Source organism: Amphiura filiformis, unplaced genomic scaffold, assembly GCF_039555335.1.
Source record: "Amphiura filiformis unplaced genomic scaffold, Afil_fr2py scaffold_151, whole genome shotgun sequence".
NCBI classification, from domain to species: domain Eukaryota; kingdom Metazoa; phylum Echinodermata; class Ophiuroidea; order Amphilepidida; family Amphiuridae; genus Amphiura; species Amphiura filiformis.
The window spans coordinates 61,202-88,906 of record NW_027305615.1 but is presented as its reverse complement, the minus strand read 5'-3'; the positions used below and the strand labels follow the sequence as shown (position 1 = coordinate 88,906).

At 39.2% G+C, this 27,705-nt stretch overlaps 1 protein-coding gene across 1 annotated transcript in view; it reads left to right on the top strand.

Annotated features, from left to right (window-relative positions):
• Positions 1-27,705, top strand: part of LOC140145149 (uncharacterized) — a gene marked incomplete at its 3' end in the record, with an annotated part of 79,988 nt that overhangs the window by 9,441 nt on the left and 42,842 nt on the right. Inside the window, exons 2-3 of the mRNA XM_072166926.1 lie at positions 7,342-7,518; positions 26,701-26,802. Coding sequence (XP_072023027.1) covers positions 7,342-7,518; positions 26,701-26,802 — 279 coding nt within the window. The remainder of the gene's footprint in view (positions 1-7,341; positions 7,519-26,700; positions 26,803-27,705) is intronic.

Sequence of the window (27,705 nt, the reverse complement as noted above, 5' to 3'; positions counted from 1 at the left end):
TCACAAGTTTGACTTTGCTATTGCAAAATGTCATTTCATATCAAATTAGTAGACTTTCTTTGAAAAAACATATCACTGGGGCCTGATGAAACTGGATCGTTTTCGCCTGGTTTGTGCCCAGATGTATTGGGGGCGCGCTATACTCTCATTGAACAGGCAAAGTTTGCAAAACTCACAACGTTGTTATTCGCAAATATCAATTGTCATTGAACTCAAAAAACAAACATGGGAGACAACGAATTTTTGTGGTGGTCATGTTCTATACCAACCGAGAGATCATTTGGTTTATTTATAAAGAATATCCTCTATGGGATTTCTTAAGTATCTCATACGAAAGAAAAATGCCCTGACACCAGACATAACCATAATCTGCGCGTATTTAAAGGCACATTATTTCTTATGACGTTATTAGCACTATAGTAATCTAACAACTTCCAGATTCCATGGGAAAGTAACCCTTGACCCGGACAAGACCATAATCCGCAGCCATTTCCCTATGATAAATGCCCCAAAGCCAAACATGACCATAATTTGCGCTAACACAAGTTACCAAAAGGTAGTTCGGAATACCATTGTTCATCATATTTCTAATATTCGCTAATTAGCACTATAATTATATCTTATACCATATACTTATATCATAGGCCCCCTATACCATATAATTGAGCCCAAAAAGGTCCCAAAACGCAGACAAAACTACCACGCGCTAATTGAAAGGCCATCGCCATATGGAATCATTATCGTGTGTATTTTATAACACTCAATTCAATACTTTACGCAGATTTCAAATAATGACCATGTCATTTGCCATGATTTGTCATAAATGAATATAATTAATGCACAATATCATTGAAAGTTTTTCACTAGAAGTTGATCTCTCGATGATAAAACATGATGTGAGTCAAAAACCCAATTGCATTTGACCAGCTAAAATTATGCCAAGTGATTGGTTGTATCATAGTAACAACAAAAACCTTTAACAAACCCATTATGATTGCATTAAATAAACCATGCACCTGTTTTAACATGGGTGAACGCAAATCTGAAATCACTGATGCGCAGAACTCCAAGTGGATCAACGGCTTAACCCATATTATACACAAGGGTAAAAAAAACCATTTATACGCCTGGCCAAAATGTTCTCCCCACTGACAATTTGGTTTTAATTCGACTTCGCTTATTTAAAACCATTAACATGATCCAAGGGGTCGAACATGAATTATTCATGACGGATCGATAACTGGCCTCACTTTCTAGCTAGTAAACCAGTGGAATTTTTCATAGGTTTTGCGTTGCTAATAGAACAACTGTGAATTTAGTGTCACCCCCTTGATTCGGCCTTGGCGGAAATTTTAAACTGCATTCCATCAACCGTTTTACACCTTCCGCGAAAACACAGGTAGACAAAAGAATGATTAACAACACAATACAGTTCACTTCGACAAAACCAGAGAAGATGTAAAGAAAGGAGATAGATCCAGCTATCCTCAAACAAAATATGTGTGTTGCCGCTCATTCAAAAGCAATCACGCTATTTAGGTTTAACAATAAAATACAACAAAAGGGTTCGAACCCATGACGGGTATGATACACAAGTTGCTGCTTACTAGTTTTAGGGAAAGGTCAGTGTCTGTATACCATCAATACTATGCATACCATGCATGCAGATCCTAACATCCAGTTTATTTCAAATAAAATATGACCGAAGTTCCATGGCAAATAATAATTTTGCACGCTTGGTTACGCTTTCAACCTCTACGATTTATGATACAGCCTATTTTCAATTATCAAAAAATATTTTTATTAGGTTTGTTGGAAATGACAGGAAAATACATAAAACAATAAAATATTGATGATCAAAAATCATCCCTTTTCTAACAAAATCATTAATATATGTTCCAAAATCGGCGGATTTTTTTGGAATCTTTACAAAACTACATTTCTTTCTTATAGTATCCACGTGTGGCATCCCTTCAGAGCAACATCAGGTACTTAACACACACGTGTCATACTTTCAAGGGATTCTCTATAGAAACATTGGATATGGTTTTAATTCTGGAGTGAAAAATAATCAACCGTAGTCGGCAACACACATCACATCAAAGGCTACTTTCAAGTAGATGTGTAACTACTTGAGAATAAAGGACTACGAATAGGTGCGACAGGATTACCTACGGGATTATCTCAAGGATATAATTCCGTTCTCCCACCTTCTTTTTCAACTTTCCTGGACGAAACACACAGGTTTTACATGGTCTATTCGCTATTGAAGTGCCATAATAATCGGATTAACTACACGCGGTATCTATGCATTGATGTACTTGCGAACAAAAAGACTGTGTATGAATAGATGCGACGGGATGACCTGCGGAGTTATCTCGCATTATAATATGTTATTAGCTATTATTCTGTTAACCCTCCTCGTCGTTGCATCTTCTCTACAATCAAATAAATTAATGTTGGTGCACTCGGGCATACTAAATGTAAATCGCCACCCCTCTCCCCCAGTTCAATGTTGATGAATGCACTTTTTCCATTGGACTCTCCAGTCTCCCCAACATTGGTTGAGGGGGAATGGGGGAGGGAAGAGGAAAGGAGAAGGTATGTACTTCTCATCAAACATAGTTATACATGTACTAATTTCACTTGACTCTCAGAGCGGCAATGAAGAGTTCCAACATATTGTCAAGGTGTACCAACTATTAAATTCCTTGATTGTCCGAGGCGAACGCAAAATATGACATCTAAAATTCGTTTTTGTCTCATAACTCAACAACAGAATATCGTATGAACTTCATATTGCACACGATGTAGGAGTGGACCATGTGCTTTAGAATGAGTATAAAATTGTTGATAATGTTGATAAATAAATTGGTTTATTTAGGAAGTGGTCACTGAAAGCATCTCCTATGCTAAATTACGTAATATTTCGTATTAGGCTCTAAACGGCAAAATATGCATCTAAATTTCGTTTTGAACTCATAATTCTACAACGGAATGTCATATGAACTTCATATTGCACATGATATGGGAGTATACCATATGCTTTGGAATCTTAATAAAATTATTGATAAAGAAATTGGCTTTTTTAGGGAGCGGTCAGTGAAACAACCCATACCCTAACCTACACGTATTTCATGATTAGTTCTCTAAGCTGTCGCGCGCAAAGTTAGTTTTTTGTGCTATATCTTAAAAACGGGAAGTCATATCAAACTGTTGTCACTCACAAGTTTTTGGTAGATACTCTCCTATTGAAACGTGTTACAAACATTTTGACGGTAAAGAAATTTGTTTGTTTAGGGAGTGGTTATTGAAAACATCCACAATGCTGAGTTTTATATAGGCCAAATAAACATGTTAGGTGCTTCATTTAAATAAATTGAATGCGCTTGCTGAATGATTACACATAAAGGCTGCCATGTCTGCATGTCTATAGTACAATAATGGTATTAAGGGGACTCGATCTTTTGTGCGTAATTATAGAGGGCCAGGGATTCACTCTATCATTAAAAAATTATTTGAAGAAGTCAAGGAGCCCTAGGAATAAAAACTGTAGTGTATAATTCACGCCAGATACAATTTCTTTATACGACAAAAATTAATTTTTGTAATCGATCAAAAACAAACGTTTTATATCCATTTTAAATTTAGCCTGAATCCGTAAATATGGTACCTCTCGCCCTTTTTTAGGTCAAGGCTATTTTTACCATTATGCAGCGAACCATTGTTGAAGCTATTTCACATACAAATTCATGATCGCATTCCGAAATGAGTCACTTGTCGGTAAATCATGTATCGTATCCTTAAATAACTACGTCCCGGGAGCTACGTATACATGTAACATATAATAATTATACCGGTATAGGCCTATATAAAAGTTGTTTTACAAATTTTATTTTAAGAAGGAGAATGTCACAATCAGTGGCGTACTGAAGGGGGGCAGCTCTTATTTGAGAGGTCTTGGGAGGGGATGAGGGTGGAGGAGGGGATATGAAGAATGAGAGGGGACTGGAGGAAGAGAGGAAGAAATAAAGAGAAATAAATAAATAAATAGACGTAAATAAATAGAAAGGTAAGGAAAATGATAGGAATGAGAGGGGACAAAACGTAAGAGGGGATGGAGAAGGGAAGGGAGATAAGAAGAGGGAGTGATACTTTAGCAAGTACAGAGAAAGGAAAAGAAAGGAATGACAAATAAATGTAGGCCTTATAATAATTATTATAGAAAATAAACACAGGCCCCCCACAACACACACACATAGGCCTAACACTAACAGCACTATAGGCAGCTATTCGATGATGTCAATGCCTTTATGCGTTACGTATTTAAAACGCCCAGTCAGATGTATTTTACACCTGCCAAGCACAAGTCACCCAATTTCGAAAATTGAACGTTGAATGTACACTCTCATGAATATTGATTGGCAACATTTGTTCATATGTCAGCGCTCAAATCGGACACAATAGAACAATAGACTATTCAGTGCGTTGGTTAATACGCTGTCGGGTTAGTTACCGATTTAATGGCGGAACTCTTTTGTCTTGAACAAAAGGTACCTCTCGATGAATAGCTAGGCGGATATTCAAATCGGCACAAAGTTACAATGCGTTATGTAATCTATTGCGCATCCACAAATATGATACCTCCGTGCTTGCAATAGCCTATTATGTACTTATGGTTCTATGCACTGGTGTGCACATGTACTTCCAACACGAAAGTTGAATTTATACTCCATCGCTGAGCGACAAGCGATTGGTATTTGACCAATGAGGTGGCGCACTTTTCCCAACGCAATCAAAAGCGCTCTACCGCATTGGCTAAAAACCAATCGATATCACTCATTGATGTAGTATAAATTTAGCTGTAGGTGTTATGATAGCATACAAGGGCTCGTTTCATCTTTTCTGTTTCGGGATGTCTATTGTTCAGAAACGAAAACGCAAGGGATTAAGTAGGATGGTGTGTAAGTTGACTTCATTGTTACGTTTGGGGCACCATGCTTCTCATTTGAAGAGGTAATAATAGGTGCTGTCAATCACACTTATGTCTGTCAATAAACATGATAAAGGTTGGATAAGTCAATTATATGCAACACTGGCGTCTCAAGTGGGCAATCTTACTCATGTCAGTCATTTAACTAGGCAGGATATGCCTACATCAGGTCCGAACGCAAATTTGGTGTCATTATGGTCCATATTACTATGACATTTAAAAAAAGGACCCCTGCCTCTTCTCCTCTCGCTTTCTTCTCTTTCTAGTCTGTCTGTCTCTCCCCCTCCCCAACTCTCACCTGTGCCATCTTTTGAATTATGTGGATATCTGAATTATATTGGATGTTGTATTTCCTTTACCCTTCTCCCCTCTCACTGTTTTATGCAGTAGGCCTATGATCAACGTGGAAAAATTAAAATAAACGGAATAAACTCCTTCCTGCTCTGCTCGCCCTCTCTTCTCTCGATCTCCTATCCTTTCCCCTCCTCTCCTACCCTCTCCTCTCTCTCTCTCTCTCTCCTCTCCTCTCCTCCTCTCCTCTCTCTCTCTCTCCTCTCTCCTCTCCTCTCTCTCCTCTCCTCTCCTCTCTCTCTCCTCTCCTCTCCCTCTCCTCCTCTCCTCTCCTCTCCTCTCCTCTCCTCTCCTCTCCTCTCCTCTCCTCTCACTCTCCTCCTCTCTCCTCTCCTCCTCTCTCTCTCTCTCCTCTCTGGCCTCTCCTCTCCTCTCCTCCTCTCTCCTCTCCTTTCTCCCTCCCCTCTCGAACCTCTCCTCCTCCTCTCCCTCTCCTCTCCTCTCCCTCCCTCCTCTCCTCTCCTCCTCTCTCCTCTCTCCTCTCTCCTCTCTCCTCTCTCCCCTCCCTCCTCTCTCCCTGCCTCTCTCTCCCTCCTCTCTCTCCTCTCCTCTCCTCTCCTCCCCTCTCCCTCTCTCTCTCCTCTCCTCCTCTCCTCTCCTCAACCTCTCTCTCCTCTCTCCTCTCCTCTCCTCTCCTCTCTCTCCTCTCCTCTCCTCTCCTCTCCTCTCCTCTCCTCTCCTCTCCTCTCCTCTCCTCCTCCTCTCTCTCTCTCCTCTCCTCTAGATTTGAGTCTGGCAATTTTGCCTGAAGTAATTATCAGATTACCAATTCAAATGAAAGAAATCCTATTAGTTTCACTTCACCGCACTTTGCTGGTGTTGCATATTACCAAGTTTTAAGGTGTATTTGGGACGAAAATAATTCCCCGTTTAATCGCTACATAATCATAATATGACCGATTTTTGCGCGATTGCACGAACAAGTATACGTAATTCTTGGCAACACTGATTACTATTGATTAATTTATATTAATCATGTTAATGTATATTTCTACGCTGGGCTATATTCACGATCTACTCCCGCTTAGGCTGGAGTACCTATACACCCAACGCAAGTCAATTGAAGCCGTACAATTTATCGCGAATTTACGACCGTAAAATTCAGACACTTCTTTTATCTAGATTAGCATGAACCCTCTCATCTTACTTTTTTCTTGTAACATAACTCCCGAAACCGAAACAGAAGTTATCTTCGTTCAACTTTTCTGTAGTCAACAAAAGACTACAATAAAAGGATTGTTCACACGTACCATGCTAACACTTCAAAATAACAATGAGATCCGAAACCGAAACCGGAAACAGAAACAGAAACAGAAAAGATAAAACGACGGAAGATCTGCTCCTCTTTTTAATCCTATGATTTTTGGTTTCTGTACAAAAGAGAAACTAAAACTTATAACATGAAAGAAGGGATTGTATTAAAATTATATTCCCCACCGAGGTTGACACCCCTCACAAGACCCGGGTAAATATTCCTATTTTGGGTCCTTTTCCGAAATCCCAAGAAGTATGAAATCCAAAGAAGTATGACTCCGAGTGGTGTCAAATGAAAGAGAACAAAATAAACACTATAATAAAAATCATTTCCCTACCGGGGTGACACTCCTCATAAGACCTAGAACAATAGTTTTAATTTTTGGGTCCTTTTCATATCTCGAAATCCAAAGAAGGTATGACCACCGGGTGACAGTGGTATACCACAAATAAGCCCCATGATTCAGCTATGGTACGGGAACCACTCTAGTTATACTTTGTTTAACGAAGGCTATAATTACGGGGTTTCGCTGCGATTTGCGCGATTTTATGCTCAACGAATTAGTATTTGGCGAGGTTTGTTCTCCATATAAAATATTTGTAATTTCTCTGCTGGGGAAAAAACGCTGTGTTTTCCGATTTCGGATGCAATTTTGATTCTCCGTTTTGATTTTCCGCTTTGTTCTCTATTCCAATCAACATGAAATTGTTTTGTACCAACATTGTCGAACTATTTTTTTCAGCGCTTTTGGTGGTTTGTCAGACTCGAGAGTGCTACGTAGGAGGAGGTCCAGGCAGTCAATGGCATACAAGTAATGAAGATGACACCGAAAAATGTACCAATTACAAATTTGGAGGACTGAATATTGAACCCTCTAATTCAGGGATGAAAGAAAAGGATTCGACTTCAACCTCAAAAGGTATAGATCAATTAAAATTGTGACCCGTCCCAACAAAACCTAGACTATGCCATAGTCGATTTTTGATAAATAAAAATATGTTATTATTCATGATGAACGCATTCAGTTGAACTCGAAATTATACTGATATTTATTACATTAAAATACTAGTATAAAATGGTTATGAAAAAGTTTATATTATTATATTTGTGACAGTAAAAGTAAAGTAGGCTTATATTATTGAATGCAGTATATCATAATGGCATAACTATAATGGTACTCCAATACTGAACAATTCTAATTTTAGAATGTGCCAGTTTATTAATCGCGAAAGCCCGGGTTAAAAATCGGCTATGGACTTTCAATTTTAAACATGACTTTGAACGGGCACAGTCCCTAACACTCACACTGTCAATCATACTTTATTATACTTATCAATCCAATTAAACCGCAGGCAAATACAAGACGCGCTCATGCACCGCCAACACAAAGGGTGGTATAGTTGTGCACCATGTAGTTATTTTAATAACCACATGGTACACAACTATACCGCCCTTTGTGTTGGTGGTGCCCGGAGGATTTAAACCATAACGAGATCTGGGCGACCAATTACAAGCCAGATCCATTTAAAGATGCATTACATCATGGCCAATTTTAGTAGGCCAGAAATCCGACAATCTCATCCATAGACAGCCGTGTTAAGCATGTAAACCGCAATCCAAAGTCAGTAGTCCACTTGGGAAGCTAACAAACAGAGGGAGTACGGTGACTGAAAAGATGAGTTGTGAAAATCTACCAATTGTGCACACATTAAATAATCATAGTTTTAAGCTTAAATACAATATCCAGAGTATGCACAATAGGCACAAAACCAGGAGCAAGTCGCAGGTTTGACATTTCATGATTTGAATACAAATGTAAGCACGGGACAATAAGCTTCAAAATGATACCACAAATATACATAGCATCAATACTTTTCAAGATATGGATAATTGTGTAAATGATACCTTGATACTTTTGCCAAATTGCTTGTCTGAATAATTTGCTAATTTGTTTCCTGCCTTACACATGATTGAATGGCGAATATCATAATTCAACTGTCAATTATTGATTAAATAAACCTCTTTTTAATAAGTACTTTCAAGGATTTAAAAGTCCACTCAGTCCCAATGTCAAATACCATAAAATTAAGAATTCCAAATTTTGATTTTTTTTTTTAATGGGAATGTCATCTTTTAAGGCCTATGACCAGCGTTCGAAATAAGGCGCGTCCTTGCGTCAAATACCCGTGAAAGTATGCGTGGACCCGCAAATTTCCTACGGTACGGGTCCGCGTGACCCGTAAAAATTGAACTAAGCAAAGAGCAGAAAATACTAGTTTTGTTATGCCACTGGAAAATCTGTTTTACATATGAATACGTTCAGCTCCCTGAGTACAGTTTCATTTTAGTTTCCCATCCAGTTTTCAACCCGGGTTTTCAATTTTCAACAATCTACATACCGTCATGTCCGTGATCTCCGTAACTAATTCTCATAGAGCGTGTTTATAGTGAATATACCGCATATTGAGTATACCGTATACGATAATCCTTGTATATTATACCGATACCCTTGCTGTTTATAGTGAGACACAGTTACCGCACAAATTATATACCAACTAACATTATCGTACATTTGCAATGACCCCGAGGTCACACGGGGAATGTGTAAATATTGTGGCGCGATCTATAAACAGCCCATTCAACAATATGACCATGGCGGTGAACATGTAGCTTCTGTTTTGATAACTCTTCGGGTGAGAATCGTTCCGAATGTCATGCGCGCATCCTACGCATCATGAAGAAGCCCCCACTTCCGGTAATACCGCACACAATTTATACTGGTGTGTTTATAGTGGGGATATCTCGCCACAATATCCTTCGGTTTAGAAGGATATCGATGTACCGTACATACATATACTGCTAGTGTTTATAGTGGGCAAGTATCCGGATAATCTCTAACCGGGTAGAAATTGTACCGCAATGTACCGCACATCTGCTCCCACTATAAACACGCTCATAGAGCGTGTTTATAGTGAATATACCGCATTTTGAGTATACCGTATACGATAATCCTTGTATATGTACCGATACCCTTGCTGTTTATAGTGAGACACAGTTACCGCACAAATTATATACCAACTAACAGTATCGTACATTTGCAATGACCCCGAGGTCACACGGGAAATGTGTAAATATTGTGGCGCGAGATATAAACAGCCCATTCAACAATATGATCATGGCGGTGAACATGTAGCTTCTGTATTGATAACTCTTGGGGTGAGAATCGTTTCGAATGTCATGCGCGCATCCTACGCATCATGAAGAAGTTCCCACTTCCGGTAATACCGCACACAATTTATACTGTTGTGTTTATAGTGGGAATATCTCGCCACAATATCCTTCGGTTTAGAAGGATATCGATGTACCGTACATACATATACTGCTAGTGTTTATAGTGGGCAAGTATCCGGATAATCTCTAACCGGGTAGAAATTGTACCGCAATGTACCGCACATCTGCTCCCACTATAAACATGCTCATAGAGCGTGTTTATAGTGAATATACCGCATATTGAGTATACCGTATACGATACTCTTTTTATATATACCGATACCCTTGCTGTTTATAGTGAGACACAGTTACCGCACAAATAGTGGGCAAGTATCCGGATAAACACTAGCAGTATATGTATGTACGGTACATCGATATCCTTCTAAACCGAAGGATATTGTGGCGAGATATTTCCACTATAAACACACCAGTATAAATTGTGTGCGGTATTACCGGAAGTGGGAGCTTCTTCGTGATGCGTAGGATGCGCGTAGGACATTCGGAACGATTCTCACCCCCAAGAGTCATCAAAACAGAAGCTACATGTTCACCGCCATGATCATATTGTTGAATGGGCTGTTTATAGGTCGCGCCACAATATTTACACATTCCCAGTGTGACCTCGGAGTCATTGCAAATGTACGATAATGTTACTTGGTATATAATTTGTGCGGTAACTGTGTCCCACTATAAACAGCAAGAGTATCGGTACATATACGAGGATTATCGTGTACGGTATACTCAAAATGCGGTATATTCACTATAAACACGCTCAATGGCGCATTTTGGGTGCCTCATTATAATAAATGGTAGTGCACAAGCAGGAGGTATTGCTAGTTATGGTTTCTATAGACTACACCAACATTTAATACGTCGTAATAGTCGGACCCTTGAAAATTAGTGAGAACCCTTGAAAATTTAAAAGCAAGGGACTGTGGTCGGACCCTTGAAAATTGGTGAGGACCCTTGAAATTTCAAAGGCAAGGGTCCGGAGGACTCTTGGATTTTTTTCTTATTTCAAAGCCTGCCTATGACTCAAAAGCATCCCTGGTGACTTTTTCCGGGTTTTGTTGGAGCTGGTCACAATTGTGTTTAGTAGTCCCATAATTTCCTTTAGTAGGCCTCGATTGATTTCCATTCTGTTTCACTTCCATTAAGTATGTCTCCTTACGTTCTTTCCTTTTACTTTTGAGACTTCGGCGTAAGTTACTAGACTAGTAAGTTCTATTGTTATTATACTGGGCAACTTAATACTCTTCATCTTTTGCGGAGTAAGTTGACGAGTATCTCAAAATTTAGTGACTTCCAAATGTGCGTAAGTTACTAAACTAGTAAAGTTACGCCGCAGCTATTGTTATTTACTCGGTAACGTACTCTTCATCGTTGGAGGAGTAAGTTGGCGAGTAAGCAAATAGATTCATAGATAGAGGAGAAAATCATTGATATTGATGAGATTTTGAAAGTAAATAATATGATATTTCGCATTAGAGCGTATTCTGCGTGTGGAGCGTCTCGTATTAATCAATCAATCAATCAATCAACCAATCAATCAATCAATCAATCAATCATTATTCATTCCCTGTGACGTGTCACATAATATAAGCTCGTGATTAGCGAATCCATGTTGGATTCCATTTGTATCTTCAGTAGATAGCATAATTATAGTAGACCTATCATTTAAATTTCACAATAGAGAAAAAGTCCCATTACTTCATGCGTTTATTTTATGCCTTACAAATTTATGACAAGGGACCGTTCACAAACATTTCTTGGGTGGCCTGATGCAACAAAATACCCCATAGAAAAGCATATAAACTCAATTTTCCCAGTAAATTTCGTGGTCATTTTGTTTTAGGCCCCCAGGGTCAAAATATTTAAGGGCCCCCCTTTATGCATCAGCTCTCCCTAACAAGTATTTGTGAACGGTCACCAATTGTATTCTATATACTACACTGAGTAATAATTCGAATCTAGATGCAAATATTTTCATATCTGGGGAAACATGTTTTCAAAACTCAAGATATCCCCTATCTCTAATATAGGCCTACATATAAATTACCTTATTTCAGGATCTCCCCAAGCTTCAAGAATTATGAATAATTGCAAGTTTTGTGCCAAATAAATATTCCCTTCACACGGCTGGATACAATCACAGAAATAAATTCTTTTCCTCATGATAATCTCATATTTTAACCTGATAACGGCAGATCCATATGCTATATCCCAATCCGACTGGCACTGGATGGGATGTATTTTAAGTATATTTCCTGACCCTAGAGGAATTATATGCCCCTCTATCCTGTTGTTTATTCCATTCCCGATTCGCCTGGTTGCAGGGCTGCAAAATTACACACTATCACAAAACGCTATATACCCTCCCTCATCCTACCCCTGGGGCACACCATCTGGTTAATATTTGAATAGAGTAGGCCCACGATTGTCAGATATTTTGCCCAAATTGAAAACAATTTTGCGTCATAGCTCTAATTGAGGTATCTGACCATCTCAACTGGCTATTATGTCGTATAAACATGAACTCGATGTCAAGCTAGGGGATTCGGGGCCTTCCAGCCACTACCCATACCCATATCAACAAACACAAATTTTGAGGATTCCTCGAAAAATATAAAGGATTTCTCCAAAGGGATTCGAAAAGGTGTTTCCCTTTTACAAAAGGGGTTTGTTTGGACGCTTCGCCTTACCAAATATCATTTTAAAAATGATGTTTTAGAAAAATTGTTATCATGTTTATACTAAAATTGGGGAGCTATTATTATACAAGAAGCCCCAAAATTAGACCCATATTTTGCGGCTTATTATCTATGACATACGGTAATTTGAACTGAGCACCAAGGTGGTCTTTGCGGGGGGGGGGTTGCTACCCCCCCCCCCAACACCTAAAACCAACCTCACAAAGAAAATGTTAACACCCTAAAACCAACCACCTACAATTTCACCACCTGACCCCAGCTAGAGAAAGATGGAGGAACTTGAACACCAGCCTTAACAACTCGTATAAAGCTGACGAGCTTGCTACCCTCAATAAGCAGATGGAAGACCTGAAGCTGGCCGCCGAGATGGGAATTACACCACCACCTGGAAAATCATACACTCGCTTTCTGGGAAGAACTCAAGGAAAGGGGTGAAAGTCAAAAAGAGGGATGGCACAGCCCCAACCAGTGACCATGAACTGCTTGAGGAATGGAAGGAATATTTAAGCTCACTCCTTAACAACGATAGTGGCACAGCAGCTTCAGAACTTCCTGCACCAGCTGTTGAAGATCTTCCTATATATCATCACTGAGCCCCAAACTCGTAAAGAAGTATTCAAAGCAATAGCAGCAATGAGGACCAACAAGGCAGCAGCATTGGACTGTGTTATAACTGCTGAAGCACTTCAGGGAGGAGGGGATAGCATGATTGCTATGATTCTCAAATTCTGCATGGAAGTATTCTCAACGCTGACACCGCCACGTCAATGGGTCACAAATGTCATCATTCCTCTACCAAAGAAAGGCGACCTCCCTCTCATGACAAACTACCGTGGTATTTCGCTTATGTCCATTGCCGCAAAAGTTTACAACAAGATCCTTTTGAACAGGGTCCGACCTCACATTGATCCTCTACTGAGAAGCAACCAGGCTGGCTTTAGATCAAGTCCCTTGACAGTCACTTTTGTGGACTTCAAAAAGCCTTCGACTCCATCAACAGGTCCGTCATGTTTTCAGTGCTGCGGCATTATGGAATACCAAAGGTTGTGGTAAATACCATCCAGGTGCTCTACAGGGACTCCAATAGTGCCGTTATGGTAGATGGAAGTATCTCAGAGCCTTTCCAAGTAACAACTGGGGTGCTTCAGGGTGATGTGTTAGCACCATTCCTGTTCATTATCCTGGTAGATTACCTTCTGAAGAAATCAACTTCTGAAATTGACGCTGGAATTGTTACCTACCCACGTCGGTCAAGCAGGTATCCTGCTAGGATGCTGAATAACCTGGATTTTGCTGATGGTACTATTGCCCTGTTGGAATCTTCCACAGCCCGGGCCCAGTCGCAGCTTACTATAGGACTGCAACTGCAGCAGCAGTTCTAGGCCTTGTCATCAGCGCACCTAAAACAGAATATATGACTGCAAACTGTAACGCCAAACCAGCACTTGAAGTCTATGGTAGTACCATCAACCATGTCACAGACTTTAAGTACTTGGGTTCCAGGCAAGATGGGCTCTAGTGCTGGAGACCTAAAAAGAAGAAAGCACTAGCCTGGGCAGCTTTCTGGAAAGTGGAACGCCTTTGGAGAAGCCCATCCCTGCCAATCTTTCTGTACGGGTGTGAGTCATGGGTAATCACCAAGGACATGGAAAACAAAATCAATGCCTTTGCAACATCTTGCTACAGCGTCATGTTAAACATCAAGCGTGTGGATCGGATTCCAAATGAAACCATCTACAATCTGACCAACACCACTCCACTGGTTGCCAGAGTCAAGATTCATCAACTCAAATTTCTCGGCCATATACTGCGTCTTGAAGACGACGGGCCTGTGAAAGAATATGCCCTTTATATTCCACCACATGGGAAGAGGAAACCGGGACGGCCGCGCACACTGTACTTACAGTATGTCCTGGGAGATACTGAAGGGATGTTGCAGCCCAACAAAATTGTTTCGCTTGCTCAAGATCGCAATAGTTGGAGAAAGCTTGTCCGCAGCCGACTGATGATAATGATGACCCCCAGTGTAAAACACACAATTTTACCCTTATTTGACATGTTTGAGCAAAATAAATGAACTTTGCCATAGAAAACAAAAAATATCGCCTTAATTTTGGGCTAAAATGGTGCAGGCCTACAATTGAAACTAGCAATTATCACAATAACACACACCCACCACTTTTTTAAATCTTTCCCCTTCCTACAACTGACCCTGATACGCGACTGAACACGTAAACTACTATGACCCCGAAACGATTTTTACAAAAACTACACTGCTGAGTCCCCCACCCCGGCGTTTTACCCCTTCTGTTATGGTGTGACAAAATAGATAATCATAAACCTATATAGGCCTACTACTACAAACAACACTAAATACACTGATATGGTATTTTGTTTGTACCGGGGTATTTAGTGACATAACACTGCCTATTGTTGAAATTGAATAACAATTGACCGCGTGGTTAAAAACGTGATATTAAAGGTGCTGATTGGGATTCACTGCTCCATTAACGAAGATACTAAAGAAGTAGTTGATCTTGTGTCATATACTGGGGTACCCAAAAAGGTGGTTTTGTTACATTTTGATGTGCAGATCACAGAATATATGACTGCAAACTGTAACGCCAAACCAGCACTTGAAGTCTATGGTAGTACCATCAACCATGTCACAGACTTTAAGTACTTGGGTTCCAGGCAAGATGGGCTCTAGTGCTGGAGACCTAAAAAGAAGAAAGCACTAGCCTGGGCAGCTTTCTGGAAACTGGAACGCCTTTGGAGAAGCCCATCCCTGCCAATCTTTCTGTACGGGTGTGAGTCATGGGTGATCACCAAGGACATGGAAAACAAAATCAATGCCTTTGCAACATCTTGCTACAGCGTCATGTTAAACATCAAGCGTGTGGATCGGATTCCAAATGAAACCATCTACAATCTGACCAACACCACTCCACTGGTTGTCAGAGTCAAGATTCATCAACTCAAATTTCTCGGCCATATACTGCGTCTTGAAGACGACGGGCCTGTGAAAGAATATGCCCTTTATATTCCACCACATGGGAAGAGGAAACCGGGACGGCCGCGCACACTGTACTTACAGTATGTCCAGCACCTCCTGGGAGATACTGAAGGGATGTTGCAGCCCAACAAAATTGTTTCGCTTGCTCAAGATCGCAATAGTTGGAGAAAGCTTGTCCGCAGCCGACTGATGATGATGATGACCCCCAGTGTAAAACACACAATTTTACCCTTATTTGACATGTTTGAGCAAAATAAATGAACTTTGCCATAGAAAACAAAAAATATCGCCTTATTTTTGGGCTAAAATGGTGCAGGCCTACAACTGAAACTAGCAATTATCACAATAACACACACCCACCATTTTTTTTAATCTTTCCCTTTCCTACAACTGACCCTGATACGCGACTGAACACGTAAACTACTATGACCCCGAAACGATTTTTACAAAAACTACACTGCTGAGTCCCCCACCCCGGCGTTTTACCCCTTCTGTTATGGTGTGACAAAATAGATAATCATAAACCTATATAGGCCTACTACTACAAACAACAATAAATACACTGATATGGTATTTTGTTTGTACCGGGGTATTTAGTGACTTAACACTGCCTATTGTTGAAATTGAATAACAATTGACCGCGTGGTTAAAAACGTGATATTAAAGGTGCTGATTGGGATTCACTGTTCCATTAACGAAGATACTAAAGAAGTAGTTGATCTTGTGTCATATACTGGGGTACCCAAAAAGGTGGTTTTGTTACATTTTGATGTGCAGCTTGAATTTCAAAACACTGTCTCTTGAGTATTCCTTCACTTAGAAGATTCAATTAGGTCTTAAATTGAGGCTAATTTATTCTAAATTACTCATGTTTTTATCCTGTTTTAAAATATTTTTAAATGATTTTCTTATGACGTTTGGCATGAAATGTGCCAAGGGTGGCTGAGGATTAGGGGAGGAGGATTAGGGGGAGGGATTCATATCGTAAATTTGATTTAAAACCCCCATTAAAAATTTGAATCTAGTAAAAAAATGTCTAAATGGACTCTCAGACATCTAAACCAAGTAAATAAATACAGAAGTTCATTTAAAAGACCAATACTTGCTCAGATTGATTGTAAATGTCGAGAAAAAAAAAAAGAGGTGGGGTAACATCCTCCGTACTTTGTGATTGTTTTTGCCCGCACTCTCTCATTTTTTATCCGATTTTCATAAGAAAGGTGTCAAAATGCTCAGGAGGATGAACCACTTCAAATGAGCTGTGTGGGTAAAATGTTTGAACCATTTAATTTTTTTACTATGTAACACAAAGGTACCCCAGGTTGTGACACAGGACCAGTTACTCGCCAGATACGCTTCAGCGCAAGTCCCAAAAATACTAGTTTAGTAAGATACGCGGCAGTTGCGGAGTAGTTACTAGAGAGATTGCGGAGAGGCGTTCACTGCAAACGCCATACGGGTTACGGATTTCTGCATTTTGCGGTAGAACCTCATATTCCCGTTCACATCTAAACTAGCCTCCTACACAGCCAGTTTGTGTCGGTCCTAACGCTCGTCGTTCCTAGTATGTTCGTGATAGCCGCATAAAGTCTGAACCAAGACTACGTGTAAACGCAATTGCAATCATGATGGCGCTATGCTGAGACAAATAATCTAAAGGTAATAGCAGGGGGATGACACTCTTATTCACATGATTATTTACAACACAAACCTATATCGAATCCCGGTGGTTTGCGAATAATGAAATGTCCGCATCCCAGGATCAATTAAACCCTGGTATGAATTATTTATTAGCTTTCGTCACGATCCGTTTTGCAATAACATAAAAGCACTTCAAAGCCCGTTGAGTTCAATGAACTACGCCCTGAAACCGATGGAGAAGTGCCCCGTAAAGAAGCTCTCCCATTGACCTCTATACAGGTCAGTGAGCTCTCCATACACAAATGAACAAGTACAATAGGACAAGGCCAGCAAAGAGCTTTTAAATAGAAATAAAGTCGCAATAGATTATATAATCTTTTGTTCGTTTGATGCCGATTAGAAGTTGCGACAGGCTATTCATAAAAGTGGTACCAGTGCCTCATTTCAAATATATAGTTTTAGTTTTGGTTTTGGTTTTGGTCACGTGATTTCCTATTGTCCTGCCTAACCACTTGAATCATAAGATATCGAACTCATTGTTTCTACCTTTTGTTTAAAACCGAACATTTGTGTCAGTCAGTTTCGGTTTTGGTTTCAGTTTCTTATAAGTGGTGTGGATCGTAAAATTATTTGATTTGAAGTTACCTACTCTAAGTATACAAAAGAAATGTTTAAATTTCGCAGTGCAATATTCACGAGGAGAGAAATCGAGCATGGTAATCTACATTGAAAGACGTGGTTTACAAAACCGAATAAGTCTAGGCTAATTCACCTGTGAAAAAATATAGACCATCGAAATATTTGCATTCGACATTACAAAAGGGTCACTATTGTAATTGTATAGGTGCTATAAACAAAATCGATTCATGTCCTTAATCCCATGTACCAGAATCGATGGGAGGCCATTATATGACCTCTAATAACCTAATGACTTTTACTGAAGCAATTTTTACTGCAAAAAGTAGAAGATAGAGGGGAAAAGAGATTGTGTGGGGTGTGTGTGTGTGTGTGTGTGTGTGTGGTGGGGGACGGCAAGGGGATATGGGCCGGGAGAGAGAGAAACAGATGAGAGAGAGCATTGGAAGTGAAAGAGAAGGGGAGGAGAGCTCGAGATGAAGATATCGAATGTAGGGGAGGAGGAGGGGAAAGGGGTAATTTAGGGAAGAGGTGGTTATATAGGAGGGAGCCCCCTCTTAAAGAGGTATGGGTTGTGCTTCCGGGGATAATAAACTAATTCATAATCAAATCATCTCCATGCATCGTTTATGTTTCATACAAACAAACAAATCCCCCACCCCGCCCCATCCTTCAATATACGCGCATGTATATGATTTCTAGGCCTAGAACTCGTGAGTGTAATATGCCATCTACCTTCGACAGAGAGCATCAACTGTCGTCCGCGGGATAGATTTCCGATATCAATCATGATAATAATTATGTTAGCACAATAGGCTATTGTATACTTCTGGTTATATACCCTATACTGTGTCCTTCCAGCATAATAGTGTTATGATTGCAAACCAGATCAGCTCTACTTTTTAATCCCTTGATTTTTGGTTTCTAAACAAAAGAGAAACCAAAACTAAATATTTGAAATGAGGGATTGTTTCGAATAAAGGGGTTCCGCCATTAAATTGGTCACTGATCCACAGTGTCGACGTCCTATACGATAAATATAAATTTAATACTCCGTTGGTGAGCGACGGGCGAGTGGTATTTCACCGAACGCAAGAAAAGGAGTTCTATCTGATTGGCTAGCAATCGACCGCTTATGTCGCTTAGTAGTCAACTACAAACTCAAAACTGAGCAATGTATTCAATTCGATTGAAATCGATATTCTATTATTGACGTAGATAAAGAGAGTGATAGTGTGTCAATAATGTACATTGTATTGCACCTTGATTCTACATGCATTCCTTTATATAAATATGTTCTCAAAGAGTTGAAATGATCAAAATTTTTACCCAGGATTTCAAAAGTTTACCGCAAAATTGCAGTTAAACATATCCACAGCAAAATACCGGTCCTCACTAATTAGTGCATTTAATTTCCAGTTAGTGTAATTAAGATAAAACCTGTGATTTATCTGACAACAAATAAAATGTTCTTGCAATAGAAATATCATATAGGATACTGATATGGTAGGCCGCAACCGCCACAACGTGGAGCTGCTACGCGTAGCTGACTTTTTGCTCCGTGGAGCCAAATTGACCAATCATGATCATGTTAGAGTTTTTCATTACTCGGAGGTAAAACTGACCAATCAAGTACGACTTACTCATTACGTGAAGCGAATTTATTCATTAAGAATTTGCCAGACGAGCGTCACGTAGTTGCAAGATATCCTCGGTCACGAAAGTTATGATTCAAAAAGTAGTTTATGAAAAGTACGAACCGACTTATTATTAAGATGGACATGCACTCATAAGAAACTCATACCGGGACTCATACAGTATTGTACATAACTATATAGCTAGGCAGAGTGGTGGTAAACCATGCACACAGTTTTGCGATCTGCAGTGTATCGCCGGGAGCTAATTTGTATAACTTGTGCGGTGTGGCCTGCGGAATTCGACCTTCAGCAAACTGCAAACCAGTTCGGATTTACTTTATATACTAGTAGTAGGCCATACATACTGTAGTTACTCTCCGTTTTCCTATACACAATACTCAGTGCGCTCGTCATTGACGCGTGACCTCTACAAATAGTGTATGTTAGAAGTATAGGCCATTGCCTAGTTGACGTCATTTCATGTACATATCCTTAAAACTTGCGAATCCATGCTTTCGTCAAATGTTTTCAGTTTTGACAGCCAGTTGCCATGAGCATGAAAGTTAGTCTTAAAAACACAGTGGTCAATCTGTCATCCTAACCAGCTGGACTTCACTTGGGTCACCATGCTATATGCCCTCTGGCAATTCCAGCCCTGAAACTCACTCCCCTGCCCAGCTGACCTCCAGAGCACCAGGAATGTTTTGACATGCAAAAGGTCAAACATCAGCAGGTGTCGAGGTATATAAGATCAAATTATGAAATCCAATATCAGAAAATGAAACCAGTGAAACAAAATTAATTACCCTCGCTTTTCTCTAATCGAGGGTAATTTTGCTAAAGATCTTTAAGGACCGGTCGACGAAATGTCACTGTGTAAAAAATAACCGGCCAATATTTAAAGTATTCTCTGAAATTCTAGAAAATATAGTTTTGTAACATGTCCTAAATTTTTAGCTAATTTAGGTGTTTGGAAATATTGGTACTTTTGTACCAAAAAATATGAAGAAATTATTTCTAAACCGTGTTACGTCATTAAGCTTCTCATTTTCAAGAACGCTGGTTAACAATACGCAGACTATTGTCTCATTTCGTAAACAAAAGCCCATAGTAATTGTTACCTTGCGTTCGCTTTATAATCGTTCACCCAACTGAAACTATAATACCAGCTCTTTGCTCATTGAACAGGTAAAACAGACACAAGTGCAGTGTGTATTTAACCAGAGAAGATCTGATGTAACATAGTTGAGCTGTTTTCATTGAGTGTTATCTTGGTTTAATAGCTTTTAATAGGGTTTAAGTCCTTCAAAGGTCGTGGTGAGTTCTACTGTAGACATGACTGCATCATGATTATTTTTAAGTCAACAACATTCAACAATATGACCACCGTGATAGTATGAGCGTATCAGTGCCGTGGGTGTCAGTGATCCTGGCCTGACACAGTAGACAAACAAGCAAACAAACACGCCACACACATGACACATGCATGCAAGGTAACATTGACTATACACTAATCAAACAATGATATTGATCCTGTACAACTGGTCGTGGTTTATTTACAATCGATTCATTTAAAATCCCCATACTAAACATTAATTTTTCTCTCTCTGGAACGAGGATGCATCCACTGGCTCCGCGTAATGAAAAGATCTAACATGATTGGTCAATTTAGCTCCGCGAAGCGAAAAGTAAGCTACGCGTAGCAGCTCCACGTTGTGGCGGTTACGGCCAGCCATATATTGATCATGCGAAAATCGTAAAACATAGAATAGAAACAGTGTGGCAGGCTCTCAAAATCTCAAATTGTATGCGTAGCCTGAGTCGCACAGCCTATCTCGAACAAAATCACCATGCGTAGTTGTTGAATATATTGAACATGTTGAAGATTAGTATTCGTTTGTACATTATGGACTGCGCATTTATGATGCAAAATATTAGTTCTTATATAAAATTACAAATATTAGAATTATGACACACGATATAGGTGATATATAAAACGACTAATAAAATCATGTCATCATGGCGTCATGTCAAAATTTCATTATATCCCGTATGTTTGTCTAAATTAATTAATATTTTGAGAACAATTTCTACACCCATTTAATATGTACTCAGGTGGAACCCGACTTTTTTTAATTTTCATTTCTTTTTATGTAACAAATTCAGGTTTTTCCATTACGCGGGGCCGCCGATCACAAATTTAGGCTAACACTGAATAAACGCGGAATTAAGAATAGGCGTTTCTAGTACATACAGCGTCTGACTCTACCTGAGGACCTAGCCTGAGTCCCATGGGCTCCAAGAATGGCTCTCCATACACAAATGAACAAATACAATGAAGGATCGCCATTGCTCTCCATACACAAATGAACAAATACAATGGCGAGTCCGACTGCCATGCAAATGAGCCAAGTGTCCTCTCAAGGTATGCTCTGTGGTAATAGGAAGCACCCATTGATTCACCTTGGGTGCATCGAACCAGAGAAGATTATCTTCTTTCATCGAACTACTTTCCTCGGTATTGATATGCAAATACGACTGGCTGTATCTATAATGCTCTAAGCATTCAGTCCAGATTAGCGATATTTGAGTTTTGCGGGCTATTGGAAAATGAGTATAGGCCTATGTTCTCACGGGGCTATTTGTCTAAATAATCTAAACAGAGTTTGGTGTTGGATGCCTAGGAAGTCTTGGTGTATATTATTCGAATAACAAGAAACAAACTCCATTATCATATAAATAATACCCTGTTTACTTTCTAAAGCAAAATGAAAATAGATAATCTAATATGCCTAGTTCGATTACTACCCAGCAAACACAAATATATTACAGAAAACGTTAAATGTCGGGTTAAAGGTTATGTAAGGGTCAAGGGCATTAAAAGTTTTAATAACATTCAAAAAACCCTTTTTCTAAACTTGCTGATAAACGTTCTAACACAATAGACACTTAAATATGTTTGCCAAATGATATTTTACTATAGCATTTCGAATTTTGGCTTAAAATGTTGTTGTATTATTTTTTCAGTATAACACGAGTTTTCATGATTTTTATATAAACATACATCGATATGTTATCAAAACATTTTAACTAAAACCAAAAACACATGCATTATCATGTTTTAAAAACATTTTGGAGTTTGTTGAATAGTATCCATAAGCAAAACACTTTGACAGCTGTTTAATGCACAACGAAAAAGCAAGGCGAAAAATAGCGTTGCACGAACTTCTGTTCTCCGTCACAAACAGACAATTATACCGCATTTATGCCGTAACACGACACAATCTTGCCTAAAACGCCTCTTCGCAAGCTGATTTTTGGACGGCATTTTCCACACACAAATGAATAGGCAATCTGCCCGTTCGAATTCGCGTCGAAAAAAATCAAAATTTTTGTTCACTTCTTCTTGTCTATACGAGATCAAATTTTAACCCCCAAAATGGATTTTATTACATGTCGGACTCTACTTGTTCTATTAGGATACTTTGATTCGTTTCATAACATGATAAACATAACATTTTTCTGCATTTTATAATCCGTTTTTTTTGTCATTTTGGAACGTCATTTTTTGCTACCAACCGCAACGCAATCGCCTTACGGTAATTCCACGATTTACCAATTCACAATAGATTTCACCCTCTAGAGGGCATAATAACCGATTTTCGACTAATGTAGCTTGCCGTTCGCGTTCCCGTGTCACGTTTCACGTAAATTTCGCAATCTCTCTACTAAAGAAGTAAGCTATTAAACTAGTAAGTTACGCGGATTTGGTGCACTCAGCGGTCAGACTTCCAAATCGGCATAAGTTTATAGACTAGTAAGTTCTATTGTTATGTACTCGGCAACTTACTCTTCATCTTTTGCGGAGTAAGTTGGCGAGTATCTCAGAATTTCGTGACTTCCAAATGTGCGTAAGTTACTAAACTAGTAAAGTACGTCGCAGCTATTGTTATTTATTCGGCAGCGTACTCGTCATCGTTGGAGGAGTAAGTTGGCGAGTAAGCAAATTAATTCATAGATAGAGGAGAAAATCATTGATACTGATGAGATTTTGAAAGTAAATAATAAGATATTTTGCATTAGAGTGTATTTTGCGTGTGGGCGTCTCGTATGCGGCACCGCAAACCTTTCGTGTAGGCCTATGGAGGGGTGATCATCGATAATTAGTATAACCGCTCTTCAATCAATCAATCAATCAATCAATCAATCATTATTCATTCCCTGTGACGTGTCACATAATACCGTATAGTGATTAGCGAATGCATGTTGGATTCCATTTGTATCTTCAGTAGATAGCATAATTATAGTAGGCCTACCCTTTAAATTTCACAATAGAGTCAAAGTCCCATTACTTTATGCGTTTATTTTATGCCTTACAAATTTATGACAAGGGACCGTTCACAAACACTTCTTAGGGAGGCCTGATGCAAACAATTTCATTGCGAAAAATTTTCGGGGCCCCATTTGAGATCTCAAAAATTTCAGGACATTAAAATTATGGGTCAACCCCATAGAAAAGCATATAAACTCAATTTTCCCAGGAAAATTTGTTGTCATTTTTTCAGCCCCCCCCCCCCGAGGGTCAAAATATTTAAGGGCCTCTTTTTGCATCAGGCCCCCTAACAAGTGTTTGTGAACGGTCCCCAATTGTACTCTATATATACTACACTGAGTAATAATTCGAATCTATGCAAATATTTTCATATCTGGGGAAACATGTTTTCAAAACTCAAGATATCTTCTACAAATATAGGCCTACATATAAATTATCTTATTTCAGGATCTCCCCAAGCTTCAGGAATTAGGAATAATAATATTGCAAGTTTTGTGCCAAATAAATATTCCCTTCACACGGTTGGATACAATCACAGAAATAATTTCTTTCCTCATGATAATCTCTTCTGATAACGCCAGATCCATATGCTAGTTTTAAAAAACTTGCGCTTTTTGTGATGTTTTAGAAAAATACAAACCTTCAAAACTAAAATTGGGGAGCCATTATTATACAAGCCCCAAAATGAGACCCATATTTTGCGGCTTATTATCTATGACATACGGTCATTTGAACTGAGCACCAAGGTGGTCTTTGCGGGGGTGATTTGCTACCCCCCCCAAAAAAATTCCAACCCCTAAAACCAACCTCACAAAGAAAATGTTAACACCCTAAAACCAACCCCCTAAAAATTTCACCCCCTTACCCCCAGTGTAAAATTGAAAATGGCCCTGTAAACACACAATTTTACCCTTATTTGGGCAAAATAAATGATTTTTGGCATAGAAAACAAAAAATATCACCTTAATTTTGAGCTAAAATGGTGTAGGCTTACAATTGAAATGAGCAATTATCACAATAACACATACCCACCAATTTTTTTTCTATCCCCCTCCTACAACTGATCCTGATACGTAAACTACTTTGACCCGAAAGGATTTGTACAAAAACTACACTGCTGAGTCTCCCACCCCCGGCGTGTTACCCCTTCTGTCATGGTGTGACAAAATAGATATCATAATCATAAACCTATAGACCTACTAGTACTACTACAAAGCACGCTAAATACACTGATATGGTATTTTGTTTGTACCGGGGTATTTAGTGACATAACACTGCCTATTCTTGAAATTAAATAACAATTGACCGCTTGGTTAAAAACGTGATATTAAAGGTGCTGATTGTGATTTATTGCTCCATTAATGAAGATACTAAAGAAGCAGTTACTCGCCAGATACGCTTCAGCTAAGTCCCAACAAGAAATGTCTTTAAAAAGACAACACCATGGATGAAATTCATGTTTCGTAATTTTACATTGAAAAATGTGTGTTAAATAGGTCTACATTTAATTTATACTTAATTTATACTAGTACTTAATTTATACTTAATTTATACTAGATCCAACAATCTATATTCAGACGACTTTAAGATTGTTTGCTGCCGGTGATCATAACCAGCCATGACAATCCAAATATCTTTTATCAGTAACATTGATACGACCTTGATGGTTTTAATGGTTAATTATGATTACGGTTTATGACATGACTTTGAACATTCTGACAATCCAACAATATACTTAGTCCACCTCAGGCTCCTGGCTCAATCCAATCTTTATTTTCTGAATGTGTTGATACAGTTGCTCTACCAAAATGTATAAAACCAAAGCCACTATCTACCCCAATTACTGGTATTTACCCCCCCCACTAGTGTCATTCCCAACTTCAATTATTGATGGTAACTAACCCAACCCTAGTTAACAGTGCAGGTGCCTGGGCACCTTATACCCAACTTGGTTCCTGTTTGGTCAGATAATTGCTCATTATAATAGTAGAATTAGTGGTTACTTGTTGACAGCTTATAAGTAGCCTGGATCAGCAGGGGTTCATTTATATCATTTTTCATAGAGCAATTGTTCAAAATATTTAATGTCAAATGGTTCCTAAAAACCTTATTTGTGAACGTGTTTTCATTGCTGACAAAACAAAATGTATGTTTAATATATCAATTATTCCATTAACAGCAATATCCTAAGTTTCCATCCATAAGTTATCACAGAGTATCATCTGTTTAAAAAATAAGTGCTTATTTTCAGATTGCCAATTAATTGTGTTATCAGTATAGGGGATTTACATTGTTATAGTCAAAAACAGGTATTTTGTCCAGTAGTCCCTGTCAACCCAGTCTGCTTGTGGATCACTCGCAAACATACACGACAGAAACCGGCTGTGAAGGAGTCTAAATTTTGCCGCACCTTGCAGCGATAATGTTGAACTAATTAAGTCCTTCAGCCAGGACGGCCCTCCAGAATCTAAAAGGTTTGTATGTGTGTGTGTGTGTGTGGGGGGGGGGGGGGTGTAGAAGCATCCAAATGTTCTCAACATATTTTTATTACACAATTAGAGGTGTTACACCCCCAATTAACACCACCAACTCGAGCTGTGGCCATGTCGGCGACCAAAGGTATAGTTTCATCAGTTTTTAATAATTTTCCGCATTCTTCTTGCCGCCCCTTCTGTTCCGCCCTTTTTTCATTAATAATTCTGCTTGCCGCCCCTCATCTTCCGCCGCCCCTTCTTTTTGCTGTCCCCTGCTTTTACCCCTGGGGCTTGCTCCCCCACCCCACCCCCAAATACGCGCATGGGGGCACAATGACCAACTATACCCATACTCACTCCCGTCCGTTCCTTTATTTTAACAGATGTCACATCTGAGAGTCCAACAACAGATGCATCATCAACTGCGACCGACAGTGGCCTTGGCGGGAGCACGACGGAGTCGACAACCGTACATGCTACAACTGGTATGTTGACCCTAAATATTCAAGGAAATAACTGTTCGAGAGGGTTAAGGAATAGCAATCGTCCCCGAGCTAGCTGCTAGGGCCCGCAAAATACTAACTTAATGAAGATCTGATAATAACTCTACACCCAAGATAGTGAATTCCCACAATGTGCCCCTAGTTAATAACTGAATTATTCATGGAAGACACGCTGCTTCATATGTTTATAATTGCGTTTTAGTAATCAATACAAAACGTTACTTTTGTCCTGGAGGGACGTTATTTCTAAGCTTGCCATATCTCATATGCACAATCATTTACATACACTGTGTGTTAACTACAATCAAGTGCAAAATTCCCTTGTTCACTTGTTCGTATTTTGCGCACGTGGTTAATTAAAGCTGTCCATGTAATGTTCACCATTATAATATTTTAATTATATAGAATCTAATATTTTTCGAACCTTTAAAATTCACAAACGCCTATCTGTACAAAAACTAAGAAAACTGTTTCTTGAGTCGATCTTGCTTCTTACGATAAGTCTAATTTATTGAGTTATCGTGTACCTAAATCATGTAATTCGCCATTTCACAGAGAAAATGAATATAGATTTACAGTTGAATGTTAAAGTGGTCACATTTTGCCCTTTCGAAGCTCACATGAGAATGTGGCATGTTGCCTGTGGGGGCCGACGCTGTGTAGGGTTTGCCTGAGCGAAGTCAAAAATAATTCAAATAGCGCAAGCGTAAACAAAAGAAACTTCGCGCGTAAGATGGGCGATGTCGACAGGTCTGAACTTTGTACCGGCGTCAACCGAATTTAAGTACGTTTAGAGAGCACAGGCATGGAATATTCCAATCTATATGGCGACAACTCTCGTTGTTCTCCTTCACATAAATTTGACCGAAATCCATTCATAACTAG